At 35.6% G+C, this 18,973-nt stretch overlaps 1 protein-coding gene across 1 annotated transcript in view; it reads left to right on the top strand.

The window, feature by feature from the left end:
* Window positions 1-18,973, top strand: part of LOC120625135 — a 99,169-nt gene that overhangs the window by 57,094 nt on the left and 23,102 nt on the right. The window contains exons 23-46 of the mRNA XM_039892080.1: window positions 125-849; window positions 1,524-1,773; window positions 2,344-2,526; window positions 3,193-3,449; window positions 3,712-3,880; window positions 4,211-4,377; window positions 4,457-4,709; window positions 4,957-5,094; window positions 5,590-5,801; window positions 7,726-7,859; window positions 8,560-8,690; window positions 8,948-9,166; window positions 9,926-10,130; window positions 10,523-10,663; window positions 11,700-11,839; window positions 12,249-12,476; window positions 13,418-13,553; window positions 15,209-15,320; window positions 15,774-15,986; window positions 16,079-16,199; window positions 16,587-16,777; window positions 17,450-17,588; window positions 18,236-18,437; window positions 18,717-18,915. Coding sequence (XP_039748014.1) covers window positions 125-849; window positions 1,524-1,773; window positions 2,344-2,526; window positions 3,193-3,449; window positions 3,712-3,880; window positions 4,211-4,377; window positions 4,457-4,709; window positions 4,957-5,094; window positions 5,590-5,801; window positions 7,726-7,859; window positions 8,560-8,690; window positions 8,948-9,166; window positions 9,926-10,130; window positions 10,523-10,663; window positions 11,700-11,839; window positions 12,249-12,476; window positions 13,418-13,553; window positions 15,209-15,320; window positions 15,774-15,986; window positions 16,079-16,199; window positions 16,587-16,777; window positions 17,450-17,588; window positions 18,236-18,437; window positions 18,717-18,915 — 4,865 coding nt within the window. The remainder of the gene's footprint in view (window positions 1-124; window positions 850-1,523; window positions 1,774-2,343; window positions 2,527-3,192; window positions 3,450-3,711; window positions 3,881-4,210; window positions 4,378-4,456; window positions 4,710-4,956; window positions 5,095-5,589; window positions 5,802-7,725; window positions 7,860-8,559; window positions 8,691-8,947; window positions 9,167-9,925; window positions 10,131-10,522; window positions 10,664-11,699; window positions 11,840-12,248; window positions 12,477-13,417; window positions 13,554-15,208; window positions 15,321-15,773; window positions 15,987-16,078; window positions 16,200-16,586; window positions 16,778-17,449; window positions 17,589-18,235; window positions 18,438-18,716; window positions 18,916-18,973) is intronic.

Below are 18,973 nucleotides of genomic sequence, written 5' to 3'. Positions count from 1 at the left end.
AATTGGGCCTTGCTCTAACTTATCGAGTAACGGGTTTTTGGAATTTCTTGGATTTAAAGTGTAAATTTACCGTGATATACCTAAATTTATCACGATATTTACTAATACGTTAATTTGTTTGCAGCAATATTTCTTCTTTACCTTGGAAGTGTCTAATTTAACGAGTACCTACGAAAAGTTTTATTCTACAGGAAATGAGCTAGCTACTCTATTACACTCTTTATCTAATAAAAGTACAGAAAACGACACGAAACTGAATACAATGAAAGAAAAGCTAGAACGTGCAGTCGACGTTATCTTATCATACGAAATTAAAGATACACAACCCTCATATAAAGTTTTTAATGATATTAATAAGAAAACTGTCGTTGTTTCCGTTTATTTAACTAGAGTTGTAGCAATAATCAATAAACTAGCAACAGCTCTTGATAATTTGAAAATGGCTGATTTTGTTAATAATGCTTCAGAAGATGAAATGAAAAGTTTGGATATAGAACTGGGCACAATACAGAAATTATTTAAAAAAAGACCTTCAGAAGTTATTGCATTACATTTTGATGTCATAACAGATGTGTTATGGACTAACAATAATGATTTCAAGATGAGCAATGCTTTAAACGATTTTTGTAATAGGTTAACTAGTAAAGATAACTCAAAGAATATTCTTGTAGAACTAGATAGAGTTAAAGCTCAGATATGTGCTAAGAAATACGAAATTATTTACGGTGCTGTACAAAACGTTATAGATGATGATTTTAAACCTGCGAGAAATAGCTTAGTCAATATTGTAAACACAATTGGGGACAAAACGGAGAATGCTACCGACATTTTTGACTTTCTGAATAAAAGGTAAGTCGCATTTTTTGTTATTATGAAACGTAGAAGTAATAAATAGGATACTACACATGAAACGTGTAACGTACTCGAATCAGCGAAACTCAATTTTGAAAATAAAGTTTAAATCGTAACCATACGTATATAATATATATGTGCGTATAAACGCGGGTGTGAATAATTGTATTAATATTGTATTTTTACCTTCATTACCTTTTTGATGTAGATATAGTAATCCGTGCCATTTGGTCTTAAATGAATACACAGCAGATATTTGTATACATTTTGGTGCATTTTTTTTCTAAAAGTATTGATTTAAGTAAAAAGTCGTGGACCAAGTTTTTCATTAAAATATTGTGTATATTTTTTCCGTAATTTTATATTTGGTGTGCAATATAAGTGTATGCATTCATTCGTTCAAAAACAATGTAGGTTCGCATCAAAGTCTTTTTATATAAAAATAGTTTTCACAGTTTCATGGTATCGTATCAGTTGATCTATCGGAATCTATCCGAAAGGTCTCCAAACAACCGTAGAGTGTGAATAATAGTGGCAGTGATTCAGCCCAGTACCACGAAAGGTCCGATCGGTTTTTACCCTATTATAATAACGAAATAATACCTAATACCTCATCGACAAAGTACTTGATTTTAAGGTTTCATCCAATAATACTTAATTATTTTTTTTAGAAAACAACTCGTTAAAGTCCTCATGACTTCTACCAAATACGCTTACGATCTAGGAATCCCAGTTTACCTGAAATACTTGCAAAGCAATCTGAAACACTACAATATAGTGATAAGCTTCCTTTCAAATGGCGATTGGTGGAAAGAATTAAGGGAACTATATAATGGGCCCAATGCTAATAATTTCTTTAATACCATTGAAAAAGGATTTGATATTGCAGAGGATATAATTACACATTTGGATAGAATACATGTAAGTTAATTTGAGTATAGTATTGACATCAAATGTAATTTTTCTTGTGTACGCTTGCTTGCTTTTTATTCCACTACAAGTTTACTGAAATCTCACCTGGTGGTAAGTGATGATGCAGTCTAAGATGGTAGCGGGCTAACCTGTTAGGGAGTATGGTAGTCATACCCCTAATCGGTTTCTACGCGACTTTGCACCGGAACACTAAATCGCTTAGCGGCACGTCTTTGTCGGTAGGATTGTAACTAACCAAAGCCAAAGCTTCCCACCAGACCAGACCAGAGAACATTCAAAAATTAAAAATTACCAAATTGCCCCTGCTGGTCATCAAACCCAGGACCTCCTGCTTAAATTCACAGCACTCACCGTTGCACCAGGGAGGTCATCGCTTATAATTTCTCACGGTATTGAACGAGATGCCTATACTCAAATATATATTTTTTGCATTTGTTTATATTCTATTATCAAGGTAGCTCATTTATTTATAAATTCCAGCTAGCAAATGGAAGTTAAATTGATACAGTTTTGTACCACATCTTTTTTAAATATAAAATAGATTTATTTGGTTTTTAGCTTGTGAGGCTTCTCCGTGACATAAACACTAACAGCACGGAGACATTCTGCCAGCCGAACATCACTATATCTGATTACGTGCCCGACAGCACCAGTTTGTTGACAACAATGCAACGACAGATGTGTGATACCAACTTTACTGTACTTTACGGAGAACTACCGCCGATGATTTTTGCTTCTCAGGTAAATAGAGGCTCATTTAAGAAGATGGTTCAATTAAAGTGATAATTTAAAGCAAAAGACGTATAACACGTGTATCTCTACATATTATAAAACAAAGTCCCCCGCCGCATCTGCCCGTCTGTCTTAGCGCGAAAAACTGAAAAACTATCGAACGTATTTTCATACTGTTTTCATTACTGAAAAGAGTGACTCATGCGGAAGGTTTTAGTGTATATTTTATTATAGTTTTATGTAAAGGCTGAAATATAACGAAGTTTGTTAAAGATGTCATACCGACTTGAAAGTTTATTGGCGTACGCCGCGAAAATTATTGATGATACATAAATATAATGTGCTAAATGTTTACAGTAATCATTATTATCTACATAAACGTCCGTAAGGCTCTAACTGTCGAAAGGTAACTGTTATGTTAAAGTCGCAATAACCGCATGCAATTAGGCTCTAGGCTAATTTAAGATATTATAACCGTTAATAAAGGATTTGGTGCAAACGAAGTTGCGCGGGTCAGCTAGTCTAAAATAATAAAGTCTGGAACAAATTACGAGTCGAAAATGGAATTAAATTTTTACATCCAACAATTATTATGAAAATTAAGTTGTATGTCATATATTATTAGTATTTTTTTATAGTTTTTAGTGTTAAAATCAGTTTAAACTTTTCTTTTAGGGGTACGATAACGCATTAAAACTGACCAAAGACGTTGACTACGATGCTCTATATAGTGATCTTGCTAAAACAGAATCAGGACTAGGAGTTATTAAAAATGGTCCAAAATCACCACAATCGCTTTGGGTTACTAAAAAAAGGCTTGAACGTTTTAGAGAAGTGGCATTGGATTTATTGTCACAGGACTCTTTGATAAAGATATCGTTTGGAGTCCTTAGCAATATTGTGGATGCTGGAACTTTGTACCTTAATAATAGGTAAGACGACACTTAGTTTGATATTGAATATGTTCGTAATCTCTAATATTACAGTATGCCATGATTTGTGAACTACTAAACAAAGACTTTTAGGCCTATTCCTATGACCTACCATGCTGTTAAATGCTGAGAAAAATTGTTACAGACTTCAAAACTCCTTGCGAATTATACATTTTTTTTAAATTAAAACCTGTTTTTAATTTAGTCATTAGTTCATAAATTTTTTTTTATTATATAGTGCAAATACATTACTTTTTTTTAGCCAATGCGTTCTCTGTTCCCAATTTACGAGTTGGTTCAAGCAGATTAACCTTCAATTGTACAAAAAGCAAGAATACGACAATCTTTTGTGCACTATTGATCACATGTCATTAGAAGAAACATATTACACACTCAAGAACGACTTCCACTGGGACATGGCCATCAGTGAAGTAAATAAATTTATCTTTACTTATAATTTTCTTCAACATCAATAATAGGAATGTCGGTATTTTCATAAATACAAGTAGATTTTTTTGTACCTTTCGTCAAAAAACTTTATTATTTGTGCAAAACTTAAATTATGTCCACAGACCATCTTGTTTTCGTTACTTATTTTATCTTTAACTTATACCACGAACCGTCGGCTTAGTTGAAATAGTTTCAAACGTATGCATTTCTTCGTTCACTGGACCGTTTAAGCCTTTTTAGCGTTTACAGAGAACTGTCTCAAATAATTTTTCTACGTCGAAGGTTGTTGCTTATTATTATTTCTTCTTTAGCTAATATCAACCCGTAACTACACAAAGTACGAGCTGAACAAATCGCTCAACGAGCTATTGGAGCAAATCAAGCTTCACCTTTTGGAGGATGTAAATGCCAGAACTACCAAGTTATCAGAATGTCTCGCAAACAACGTAACTCTAAACGCTGTTGGAAATGCTACCCTGTGAGTATTTTACTTTTCTTTTTCTTTTTTTAATTTCCAAACAATATGATCGATGCTAAATTGATTTAAATTTTTCAAGATTTGCAAAAGTCCTCGCAAGAACAATAAAGCTCATCCGAGCAGAACTACCTCACCTGAAAGAGGTTGATGGAATTACTGAGTGGCCATATTTTAAACAATTGAATAGTAATGTCGCTCACAATTTGAATGTTAGAGATAATATTGCTACTTATCTAAATAATCCCAAGAAGTTAGCGCAAAGTCTCAATAAAATTGTTGACGATGGAAGGTTGGTGCAAAACATTGAAATGGCTGATATTGATATACTTTTGGTGAGTTACAAGAGTTATTTATACGCCCCAGAAGTAAAATGCTTCATTACACTGTTTTTTAGCCCATTAAAGCTATCAAATCATTCAATCGGCGATCGTTCTCGGCCATCTGTTGGTAAAATTCTTCTACCAGTTCTGAAAATGAATTCTATAGCTAGTTTAAATTTTATAAAACGTAAATAAGTAAATAATCATTTGCTAAAATAATGGGTCAAAAAATTATAACAATAATCCAGTTTTCTTCTAGATTACGGAACTCAAGACTATCGACAAATACTTACATATCAAGGATTACAGTTGGAATGAGATTTGCCAAAGATACAACTGCAGTGAAATTATTTCTATCATCACTAAACATGTAAATGTGACAATGGCTGAGGCTAACGTAAGTTAAGCGCATTAATTTCACGCTAAGGAAAAAGTTGAGAGATTTATTGTTATGTGTGAATGGAACAAACATAGTAGGCTTAATAAACTAACAGCCAAATGATAAGAACGCTGTCGGATACATTATTAAAGTAGCATGTGTTTGAAACGCATGTGCCATTCAATTTCAGCAGTTTTTCAGCGTTAAAAGGCTGACAGATCGACCGTTTAGCAAATTTGGTAACAAAGTTGCAGAAACTTAGTAAATGTATCAATTTAGTAGTAACAATTATACACTAACCATTGCTACCATATAAAAAGCTTCTGATCTTACATTTATAGCTATCGACTTCAGCTAGCCTAGATTGACACCCGTCACCATGTTTTTTTTTAATATGAACTATTTAATTGTTAGCCTTTACATCACAACATAAAACATGTTCACGTTCAATAAATTTCTTAACAGGAAATGTATTTACGTATATTTTATTAGAACCATTATTGAAATTTCCAGCTTCCAAACCTACAGGACAAAGAGTTTTGGCGTTTCGGCTTCATGTCTAACATTCTCTATAAAATAGAAGTCCTAGTTGAGCATGTATCGAGAATCCTTGGAGTGGCTAGCAGGGTAGATATTGATGGTGTGGTGAAAGGCAAGTTGACATCGTTGATCGATGCCGGAATGGAACTGCTAATGGATGATACAGTAGACAGCATATTGTTCAGGTATGTCTATTCATTTTGAAGAGGATCAGAATTTTTTTTTTTAATCTTTATTCATTTGGGACTTTTATCCAACACGGATATGCCAGCCCCATCATCCCTTAAAAACACTTAATTGTTACAAAAATACCTACCTATATATATATTATTGGAATCTCGAAATCGGCTCCAACGATTTTCATGAAATTTAGTATCACGGGGTTTTTGGGGCAATAAATCGATCCAGCTAGGATTCATTTTTAGAAAATGTCATTTTATTCGTGTTTTCCGGTAATAACCGATTTGGTGCAGACGAAGTTGCAACTTTAATTAGTATTGATGTGATAGCGTAATGTCTGATTTTGGTTGGTTTGATACACTTGGGAAATAATAACGATAACGGAAAAGTCCCGGCAATCGTTAATTTCAAACTCGTTGGTTACAGACAAATTATTTTGGATTTATCATTGAATATATCACTGTACATATCACCCACACGTACACTTTAGTGGTTTGAATCAAATCTCTATATGTAACACACATAACATAAGTTATCATAAATAAATAAATAATAAATATACTACGACAATACACACATCGCCATCTAGCCCCAAAGTAAGCGTAGCTTGTGTTATAGGTATCTACTAAGTTAGCTGACGAATATTTTTTTTTTTATAAATATAATACACATAAATACTTATAATATACAGATAAACATCCACTGAAAAACATTCATGTTCATCACACAAACATTTTTCAGTTGTGGGAATCGAACCCACGACCTTGGACTCAGAAAGCAGGGTCGCTGCCCACTGCGTCACTCGGCCGTCAATATAGTACAGTAGTTATCGTATAGTAGTAGTAGTTATAGTATAGTAGTTATATTATGGATTTCAAAGAATTATTGTTCTGAGTTTTACGAAAAAAGATTTACTATTTCCATTTCTTTCTAAACTGTTAAATTCTGACTTGAATCTCTTCGCCGATTTACATGACATGAACAAATAGTATTATCTTATTTTTCTCCTGTTCATCTTGCCAAACTCTGGATAAGGGACCACTCTATCTGTGAGTGGATGAGGGCACTGTAACTCACATAGCATTTAACTGTCCCAGTGGCGTGCATAGAGGGTATGCACAGGGTATCCAGCTGATATAAAATGAAGAAAATCTTTAGTACTAGTTATAAAAAACTTAAGGATAGGCATTGCAAGAGTTATAAAAAGCTTACCCTTAACTATTTATAACTCTTAATGGTGATTTTCTTCATTTATACCATCTGCATACCCTGTGCTTACCCTCAATGCACGCCACTGAACTGTCCCAAACTCATCTTTACTCTCTAAGAAGGCATTCCCAACCTTTAAATGTTTGTTAATATTTGTGTTTAGTCCATATTATAAGTGTTAAATAAATAATATACGTAAAATTTACATAAATAGGATATTCTGTCTTTCAATTGGTTTAATTCTCATATTTGTGATGTCTGTGCTATCTTAGAACTAACTAACGATTATATTAATCTCAACTATTTCTTTTTAGGTAGATACCCAAAATTAACTTTTCATTATTTTCATCGATCAATCTCCTTCATGCCTTCTCCACGACACGACATTGGCGAAGTACCTTGTGCCCAATAAGCACGCCTAAAGCTATAAACGAGAATTGAAATCTTATTTTTTACTTTGAAGTTAACATGGATAATAAAACGGTTATAGTGTCATTTTAACAACACTTACATTTTATCTATCAAATTTCAGTTGATTGAATGAATCAAACCAGTTCAACGCCTATTAGGCTCCACGGCTGGACTGCTGGATACGAGTCTGTGATTTCCTTATTCAGCCTCATCCAGACACCTTAACTAACATAGGCCAACTTTAGTGCCAGTGGGCAGGTCTGTCTCTACAGTTGAATGTCTGAAATTTTTGAAGTGTTTTGATTTCAGTATTCTTGGAGTTTTAGAAGAGATACAGCCACTGTTGCTTGGTACTCCTTTGGAATTTGATCTCAATGCTGTAGCAGACGGACTAGCAATAATGCATAAGTTCAAAAACTATCTCATTGAGGAAGACATACGAGGTATTGTATTTATTTTAATAAATAAATTAATATACTACGACTCTATCTAGCCCTAAAGTAAGCGTAGCTTGTGTTATACTTGTGGGGTACAAAGATGACTGATGAATATTTTCATGAATAATATATACATAACTACTTATAATATGCATATAAACACCCAGATATTGAAAATATTCATGTTCGTCACAGAAACACTTGCCAGTTGTGGGAATCGAACCCACGGCCTTGGTCTCGGAAAGCAGGGTCGCTGCCCACTGCGCCAATCGGCCGTCTGTTATGTACTTACAATATAATTAAAAGCAATGTAATAAAGAAAAAAAAATTATTTATGATTTACCTACACTTGGAGGATTTAATAAATTTAAAACGCATATAAACATTTTCGGAACCAAGAGGATCTGAACCTACGATTCTCTTGAAATCGCGGCCTGAGCGCTTTTTCCAATTAAGCTACCGGTCTCCTAGCGTCGATGCCGAAATTAGTATATGCCTTTTACAACAGTCTTATAGCGACTGTAGCGTCATCTACTAGGAATCATTGCAGTTTCGATGTACTTTTTCAAAGGTCCATATTTCAATGCGACACGTACTTTTATTTACAATACTTTTTTTTATAATTTTTATTAGGTTCTTTACCTACACTTGGATCAATTATTTTTATATGCACTTTCAATTTAAAAAAAGACATGTTTATTTTCAGTGAACGTTTCTGAGGTATTCTTAAAACCCGAGAGAATAGAATCGTCTCTGAGCAGTATGGGAATCAACAACACTAACTTTTGGTCCATTGCAGCACCCAGAATACATGCTGGATACATACTTATAAAACCGGTAGTTTATAATAAACTTTCTATTATAATTGTAGTCTAATACAAGCCATTGAATGATCTTTAGATAAATGCTGCTAATAGATGGAAATTATCTAAAACCTATTTAGCTAATTTGCATGTAGTTTGATTCTTTAAGATTTTAGCTATAGGCTTTTTAATGCAATAAACTTACATCATGCTACATTCATAACAAAGACTAGCATGAATATTGTGTTTATCTAATGATATATAATTATGTATTGTAACAATTTGTTTCAGTTACTCTCTCAAAAGCAAGGTACCTACCACATAGGTAACTTCGTATGCCAAGTCGAAAACCTGTCCAAAGTCCTCATACCCGAAAACGTAGATGTCGTAACCCTTGATGACATCTACGGTGCTGTGGTGGACCAGTTTTGCGGTATGGACGATGATTTGGCTAAGGAAGTCATATCTGTGCTCATAGAAAATATTAATTTCAATTTAATATTGGTCAAAGTAAGTTATGGCTACAAGGCAATAAAACCTATACGATTTGTAAACTCTTTTTCACTTAAAATGCAATAAACTAAAATAAATGCTTAAATTTCTATCAACTGCTAATTTCAAGTTTTCTACTAAAGACCCCATTCATTTACTGATAGTCATGCCTTAGTTTCTATGTAAAAACCCAACAATTATTGTCCCTCTTTATTTTTTGTTCGAAATAAAGTTCTCGGTATAATAAAGAGCTGTGTGTACCATCAAAGGTTACGTTAATGTATTAGTAGATAATAATTAAGTTATAAAGGTTATCGGAGCCATGGACTAGATATATATCTTCTTATCTTAATAGCCCAGCACAGACCCAGTACAGACCAAGGGTCCCCTCCGACGATGAGAAGGGTTTACCCCGTAGTCCACCACGCTGGCCCAATGCGGATTGGTGGACTTCACACGCCTTTGAAAACATAACGGATTAACGTCTGGCATGCAGGTTTCCTCGTATTAACGTTGAAGAAAAATATCGAGACGCAAGGGATATTTTTATTGCTTAAAACGCATATAACTTGGAAAAGTTAGATGCTGGGATTCGAACTCGGCCCACGAAAGTGCAGCCGAAGCCTTATCCACTAGGATATCACTGTTATGATTTATCCCTTAGTATTCCAAATTATCACTAGTAGGTACACGACGGAAGTTTAGTTATTTACGTCCTATTTTTCAATTACAAATAAACAGTATCAACTGAATTCATAACACAGATATCGCTTACAGATAAAATCAATACTTCTGTCAAAGCTCTTCACGGCTTCAAACCTAACACAAGAAGCTGGAGACACCGTCCTATCTGAATTTGGGCATATGGCTTCTCTTTTACCATCCTTGCAAGACAAGCTTGGCAACGTGTCCGAGAGCTTAGCCAATGAGCCGCTTTTGATGAATTTGAGAAAAAGTTCTTCGTTCGGCGATATGTTAACTTGTAAGTATTTTATTTTTTATATATACTGATCTATATTAAACCTTTTTATCCACTTCATCAATAACAATCAACTCTCACACTGCCTAGAGTTAGTGTTTTGCTAATCCCCATATTACTTGTGTATTATTTACTTTTAATATTTGACAAATTTCCTAGAGGTTGTCAAATTAGGCTAGTAATATAATATTTTCTGCGAGATTTCCAGGGGGAGGCTGCCCCGGCCTGGATACGCCCATGTGTGTAGCGCAAAAAACGAATAGGATTCTTATCATTTTTAAAAACTATACGTTGACCCATTGTCTCCTTGCTGCGTGAAAAGGAAAAACCAACAAACATTGACATTAATACACGTTATAAGTGTGATTTGAATGGAAACTACAATCTTTTTGCAGCATCAAGCTTCATGGCGGACGCTGGCAACATGGTGTGTGGCAAGCCGTTCCACACTAACTTGAATCGCCTCTACAAAGCTGTTGTCCAACAGCAGGATCTGTCTGCAGGACCTGACCAAGCACAATTAGATGCCTTACCGAGTAAGTCATCACTTAACACCATTATTAACCCATCAAACCTCGGCCCACTACACACTACAGGGCTCGGGTCTCCTGGCAGATTCAGAAGGGTTTAGGCCGTAGTCCAAGTCGTGTCCGCGGATTGGTGCACTTTGAGAGCATAATGGAGAACTGTAAGGCGTGCAGGTTACCTCATAATGTTTTCCTTAAACATTAAAACAAGTGACATTGCGGTTTAAGAAATTTATTGTTTTCATAAGACTCACTTACATGAAAACAACAAACAATATTCGCCAAAATTGCAAGTCAGAGCGTGCTTGATAAATGAAAGAAAAAACTTACTTAATTAAATATGCAAAAATAATCATGTAATGGGCAGTGCTTCTATCCGTAAAAAGTACACAAAACTTCAGTTACTTACATTCAATTGCTAAAATGCACATAGAACCCTCAAAAGTGAAGCCGAAGCCCAAACCACTGGGCTGCTACCTCTTCTAGGCTATCACCGCTTCTATAAGTTACATGAGAACTACTTTCTTCCATGGAGGTGAAAATAACATTTATATTGGCAAGTTCTAACGTAGCTCAGTCCAGTCATTAACTATAATGTACTTTTTTAAACGACGTGTATTATTCCCAACATAAGCCCTCAAGTAATTTTCTCATTGTAGCTGTCACTAAACAAACCGATGCTTTAATAAAAAAAAAAAAACCTAAGCAATCTTAAATCCCGGATTGTATTAATTGTGGATTGAAATGCTTTTCCTATAAGGCATCCAATTTCATAGGAAGATGATGTGAAAATTGCACATTTATAAATTCGTACCAGCATCTTTCATACGGTTCATCTCAAGGCTTACTATTTAAACGTTTAGAACAATTAGGTTATAATTATTACTGTCAGCTGCCAAATAGAGTTAAATATCTAACTGCCTGTTCGAGAAACACTACTATACTGGAGTGGTTTTGATGCTTCCATATTAGTCGTGTACCTACACGGTTTCTGCATGTTCTGAATTCTGTGTATATAGCATTTTTTTTGTCATTACATTTACAGCTGAGTTCTGCCGATCGCTTTACAAGGACATCATCGGCATAGAAGGAGGAAAAATTGTGTGGAGTTTTGTGAAACCGCTCATCGTGGGCAAAATTCTTTACACGCCTCCAAATGTCGCAGTTCAAAGGATTATTGGAAAAGTAAGGCGATTTTCCTTCTTAATCCAGCATTTACATTCACCTTAATAGATTTATAAGCTCTTTTTAACGCGATAGTCGCCCTAAATTGTAAATTATCATCTTCATCGAGTAGCTACTCACAGTCTTTAAAATTAATTTGTATAACCAACCTACACATTTAGTATGAATGTAATGAAATTTTCTAGATCTCTGAATGAATTGGAGTTTTACACCGATTCAAAAAATTAATTTATTCATGATCAGATTAAATTGGATCAATAAAAATAGAGACAATGGCGTCAGGAAAAGTTTAAAACTGCGTTCTAGCCGCCACGATTATATTATGTTCCAAACCAAGTAGTTGTAATTGTTGATTAAAACACAGGAAGCGAAAAAAGTTTTTGTAGTTTTTAAATGAAATTTTTTTTAGGCAAATTCAACATTCTCGCCCATGGTGAAACTAACAAACCTTATCCACTCTTTCGCCAATTCATTTTCATCTGTGGACAAACTAAGTGAGCATCGGGAAGGTCTCACCGCACTACAGAATCTTATCGCAGCACCACAGTATAGTGCGATAAGAAAAACTTTGTTAGGAGACGTTGAAGTGCCGAATGTCGATATAAACGGAGTTTTTGAAGAATTCGGAGACACTGAGGTATGTTTGAACAGCGAATACCTAAATGAAATAATATAACACTCGATATGTATTTTATCTAATGGAAACCCCAAAGTAATATAAGTCACAATTAATAATACTTATACCACTGTAAAAGCGAATTAAGCAAAAGAATATATGAGTTGAACCGTGAATAAATGAATCATAGCATGGCCAGAAGATATTTTTCCCCCTGGGGAAAGAGACAAAATTTTATTTTCTCCAGCAGTTTTATCGACACTCCGAACAATGGTGCACGGCTGGCAGTCATTTCCAAATAAATAACACGTAATTTCCAAACAAAAAAACAGGGGTAAAGTTATCATATTACCTGTTGCCGTTTTTTGGCAGGTGGATACGTGCATTTTTCTCATGCATAGTTGTCAGTAACAGATATCAACTTTGAGTTCCCAAAAAGCCCTTGTCCTTCTCATCCAGATGCAAAGTTAGTTGTCCTGTTGACCATCTGGTTAGTATTAATAGGTATGTGACCAGAACTAGCCCATAATGGACGAACGGTGGTCTAAGGTCCGCGGCCCGATCCCCGGCGGACTCCATTTGGAAATTTATATTTCCGATAGTTGGGTTTGCTATAGTTGCTTTTTTGCCTATAAAGACGTTAGCTTAGAAAATAAAAATAAATAAACTAGGACAATACACACGTCGCCATCTAGCCCTATGGGTACTAATATGAGTAAAGAATTATTTTATGAATAATATACATATAAACACCCAGACTGAAAAGCACTCATGTTTATCACACAAACATTTTCCACGGCCTTGGACTCAGAAAGCAGGGTCGCTGCCCCCTGCGCCAATCGGCTGTAAAATGTATTGTTTCGGTTAGACGCCTAGAATTGCAGTCAAGGGCTACTAGTAAATAAGTAGGGTATATTTTTCTAAATTGTGATACTTTAACAAAAATTGTATTGTACCAACAGGAAATTGGCAGATTGTTAAAGAAGGCGTCGGACCTCCTGTACTGCATAAATTTAAACCGCTTCAAAGCGATGCCTAATGAACACCAGCTCACGCTAGAAGCTGCCCGATTGACCTTGATAAACGAGTTTTCCGCTGGTAATACTTTTTTTTTTCTTTATATTTATTTGCGTGATTGCAGGTTCTTATTACATAAAATAACATGTTTCGTGCTAAAATCTTTGAACTATAAATAAATAAATAAAATACTAAGACAACTACTATTACTATTACTATTACTTTGGGACTAGATGGCGGTGTGTTATGTTAGTTAATTAGTTAGTTAACCGCCATCTAGTTCCAAAGTAAGCGTAGCTTGTGTTATGGGTACTAAGATAACTGATGAATATTTTTATGAATAATATACATAAATACTTATAATATACATATAAACACCCAGATACTGAAAAACATTCATGTTCTTCACACAAACATTTTTCAGTTTTGGGAATCAAACCCACGGCCTTGGACTCAGAAAGCAGGGTCGCTGCCCACTGCGCCAATCGGCCGTCAAACTATGTCATAGTTGTCATGTGCAAATTATAATAACACCTTAATAACAAATATATTTTTCCATTTTAATATAATTCAAATCAAAAGAATATAAAGTAAACCAAAATATAAACCCGAAAAATAATAATTTAAAATATTCATCTACTGAATAAATCTGACGAACTTTGCTTCGTTCTATTATTGAAAAGTTTGCACTTGGTGTGCCGACAGTTAGAAAAGCTTACACATCTCATGGTAAGGTTTTGCCCCGGCTAAGTTTGTTGTGGACTCTTAGACCAGGCACTTTAGACCAGGGCGCGTTTGGAACCATCCTAGCTTTAGAGTTAAGCTAACGAATGTATTATATGTATGAACGTTTTATGATAATGTATTTTATGTATGAACGTTTCATAAGTGCCTGTGATAAGTCTACGTGAATTAAAAAATTATGAATTTCAATTTTGAATTTTGGTAGAAATTGATATCAAGTCAATCGACGGGCGTCCACGACTTGACATATGTTTTCAATAGGGAGTTCCGAATTAACAGGTCTTGTGACGGTTGCGTCCAGCGGAGGCTCCCTGCAACTCGTTTGATGTAAACCTACGTGGGGGGCGTTTATCAGTGCGAGGTCGCCATTCCGGCACCGCCCTTTACGACTTTTTAGCGTCTCGTTAGGCTATGCTTATAACTATGATAGTTCTATGGTATTTCATTTCTTATTTGAAAACGTAGTGCTAAACTTAATAAGCGGTAATAGCCCAGTGGCTAGGACTTCCACTTCACTTTCGAGGGGCCGAGTTCGAAAACCCAGCATGCACCTCTAAGTTATGTGTGTTTTAAGAAATTAAAATATTACTTGCTTCAACGGTGAAGGGAAACATCGTGAGGAAAAATGCGTTCCTGAGAGTTCTCTATATTGTCCTCAAAGGTGTGTGGAGTCCACCAATCTTTACTGGGCCAGTGTGATGGATACGGCCTCAACAATCTCTCATTGTGAGAGCAGACCCGTGCCCTGTAGTAAGCCGGTAATAGGTTGATATAATGTTGGTATTAATGAAACTCAGCGCATTGCTCTCTCCGTCGCGCATTGACTGACTCTGTTCTCTTATGAAGGTCACAGTTCGAAGGACGTTTCGAAGCCATAAGTCATCACTGGCATCTGCTTGAGCATATATGTTTCTAGGTTTAGGCGTTAGGGTTGGCAGCGGAAAATCTACCAGAGATCCTTGATAATGAAATAATAAGACTTTTTCACACAGGTCTTGTTTTCTTAAATATGAGCGAATCGCAGTCTGAGCTTCCAGCAAACATTGAATACAAAATACGAATGGACATAGAAAACGCTCCGACAACTCAGCGACTTCGGAACTAGTGAGTACTTTGTTAGTGAAAATAGGGCGAAACTTTACCCTCTTTTATTGCGATGTGAAAGAACAGATTATTATACCTAGTTGTATAGGTATGCTAGTCTTTAGGTATTTTTGTTTTTAGTTGACATAAAAAAAGGAAATGGTTTACTTCTGCAATTTTCACGAGAACGAAACTGAGCCAGTAGCAAAAGAGCAAAGAGTTTTAGAGCTGTTCATTAGCCCTTGTAGTAAAAACACATATTACAGTATTCCAATTAAATAAATAAATGACCTTAGCATGCTTAGCACTTTGTCGGACTTTGGTTATGTTTACTTCTAAGCAGTATTTAAGATTTAATGCTCCCAATCGCGCATCTCATAAAACATCTCTTCTTTAAGAAAGAAGGTATGTCTGACATGTCTCTCAGGCTCCCAGCACAGAGATTATATGATGAAGTGTTCTTTTATATTACAGTTTATGGACTCCCGGCCCAGAATCCAGTTTCATAGAAAACATGAGATATTTCCGTGGTTTCGTGGAAATCCAGGACATCGTTGATAAAGCGATCATACAAATTTCAATGGAAAACTCCAAGAAGGTCAAGAAGAGAGATATTGCTGAGATAAAGAACAATGATTGGGCTGTATACACCCAACAAATGCCTTATCCTTGTTATAAAAAAGATTTGTAAGTGTATTTTTAGTTTTTGGGTGCTTGGTAACATCATAAACCAAAGATATGTTCTGCAGTACATAAACTTCATTCAACTTTTTCCCCAGCTTCCAGACTTCGCTGTACGAATCTCAGTCACTAATAGTGGCATTCTACTTTTCACTTTTGTTTACGGTATCGTCTGCCGTGCGATTCATAGTGTCCGACAAAGAAACTGGCAACACAATGGTAAGTTTAGTAAACAATTATTTTTTATAGAAGAATTATTATTGCATGAGGTTTTCCAAAATTGAAACATATAATCATCACTAACTAGACTATAATATTTATTTTTCACCGTTCTGGTTCCGGAGAATACATAATTAATTTTACTACTACTGAATACTTATTCGTATTTGCAACATCAGTACTTAAAACTAGATCAGATAGAGTTAAAGGAGGCATTGTATACAGGGCGAACTAAACTAGTTAAGCCTGCAGAATAAAACTCCCTACTCAGCATATTGCTGCAAGAACTTTTAATTAAAACGCAAGCACCGGTATTCTGCAGAAATCTAGAAGGCTATTACGCCAACCAATAATTAGAACCGAGTCTTAAAGAATGGTTCTTTCCAGCTCATGTCAGTGATGGGTGTAAACCTGAGCTATCACACGCTCTCCTGGTTCATATGCTCTTTCGTTGAAATGGTGTTGACCGTTGGAGGCATGACTGCAGTGTTGAGCCTCGGCGGCATCCTGCCAAAAACCGATCCCAGCTTGATTTTTGCTTTGATGTTTGTTTATGGATTCTCCGTGCTTTGTTTTTGGTAAGTGATACTTAATAATTTAAAGAGATAGAGTCGACATTAGTGCTAATTCTACTGCACACAAATCTCTGACCATAACTATTCTGACAGATAGAAATGTAGTGCAGTACGTCATAATTCTTTCCGTGAAAAAGGACATCACTGTATCATAAATCTGTCAAATATTTACGGAATTGGTACCATTATTTCTAAACTCTAATAGGATTATCCAAAAACTTTAATCTAATTGGATTTTCCATTCCATAACATCATCATCTTTATAAGCGGTGATAACCTAGTGGCTAAACCTTCTGTTTCGCTTTCGGGGATACCGTGTTCCTTCCCCGGCACGCAATCCAACTTTTCGGAGTTAGGTACGTTTTCAATACCATTAACTTTAAGGGTGAAAGAAAACATCGTGGGGAAACTTGCATCCTGGGAGCTCTGTCATTCTTTAACCATGACTTGCATGTTAGCGAATTTCCAAACTCCGGGCTGGATTTGTATATTGAAAACTTTACAAGATAAAATAATACTTAGCAATTTTTAATCTTACCCGAAAATTAAACCAGGATCTGATGAACCATAGCCGTGTTTTCTTATTACTAGACCAAGGAGGTAGTTATATGAAAAACACGATAAGAACAAAACATAACATACCATATCTCTTTTAACATTGGTTATGGTCCCCAGCTACATGATGTCGAAGCTGTTTCTCTCGGCCAGCTCTGCCGCGGTGTGCACTGGCATCGCGTACTTGCTGTCGTTCATGCCGTTTGTGCTCATCCTGTCATTGGAGGCCGTGCTCAAGAGCTCCTTGAAGCTATTTGTCGTGAGTATTGAGTGTAAATTCGTCATCATCATCAAAATCAACATTATTGACATCTGAATAAGTATATAGAATATATATTTTTAAAACGCCTAATCCATACAAATATTATTAATGTGAAAGTGTCTGTCTGTCTGATTGCTTGTTTTATAATGTTTTTTACTCTATGATTACTCAGAATTACAGACCGACAAAGGAACTGTAAATCTGAGTCGCCGTCATGGTCAAATTTTTTTTTTTTTTTTTAATGGCCCAAAGTAAGCGTAGCTTGTGTTATGGTTACCAAGATAGCTGATGAATATTTTTATGAATATGATACACATAAATACTTATAATATACAGATAAACACCCAGACATTGGAAAACAATCATGTTCATCACACAAACATTTTCCAGTTGTGGGAATCGAACCCACGGCCTACGACTCAGAAAGCAGGGTCACTGCCCACTGCGCCAGTCGGCCGTCAATTTATAACATCTAGGAGTGTTGTAAGTTTTTGACGTTGGGTTTTTTTTAAATAATGGATGGAATATGAACTTGAGCTATAACGAGAAGAGATCCCAGCAGGGATTGTGAGTTGTTATAAATAAATTGGTCCTCACTTGTCTTGCGTGAAATCGCTCTCAACACTTCTTTGTTCCTTTTCCAGAGTCTTTCTATGTCCTCGTCGGTATGCTACGCGTTCCTCTTTATCACGCGCTTCGAAGCAATGGGCGTTGGCGCTGGTTGGCCGCAAATATGGGATTCACCTGACAACACCAGCGATATGAACATTGCCATCGCAGCGGTCATGGTTATTGTCGACGGCATCCTCTACCTGATCATAGGATTGCTGGTGGACAGATTCTACGGTGAATATCTAGGAAAGATTATGATATATAAGCATAACATGGCGATTATTGTCCACCATTCCAAAAAATGGCTGTAACAGCAAAAGTAGTATTTACCATGGTAATTTTCGACAGAATCTAAGGACAGTTTTCTGTTTCAATTTTAAGCAAACGCCAAAAACAGAAAACACGATAACTTATCTACACATTTTGCATTAAAGAAAATAGAAAATCTATTTCGTAAAATTCACTTTGTACAAATATTGGGAATGGTAAGTAAATCTGAGTTTTTTTTTCTAGGAATTAAAGCTGAGAGCAATATTACGAATTGCCAAGCGAATGGTGAGAAGGCGGGCGTCAGTATTGTGAATGTTACCAAGATATACTGCGAAGGTTCCCGACGAGCGAAACTAGCGTTGGACAATGTGTCTATGGAACTACATAAAGGGCAAATAACAACACTTTTGGGACATAACGGAGCTGGAAAGACTACATTAATGTAAGTCCAGAAATGTTATAATATTCTATTAGAGGAAATAATAATTTGTAGATATGTA

This window comes from Pararge aegeria, chromosome 7 (genome assembly GCF_905163445.1).
Source record: "Pararge aegeria chromosome 7, ilParAegt1.1, whole genome shotgun sequence".
Classification (NCBI taxonomy): Eukaryota; Metazoa; Arthropoda; class Insecta; order Lepidoptera; family Nymphalidae; genus Pararge; species Pararge aegeria.
Note: the sequence above shows the minus strand (reverse complement) of the source record. Positions and strands in the feature narration are given on the sequence as shown.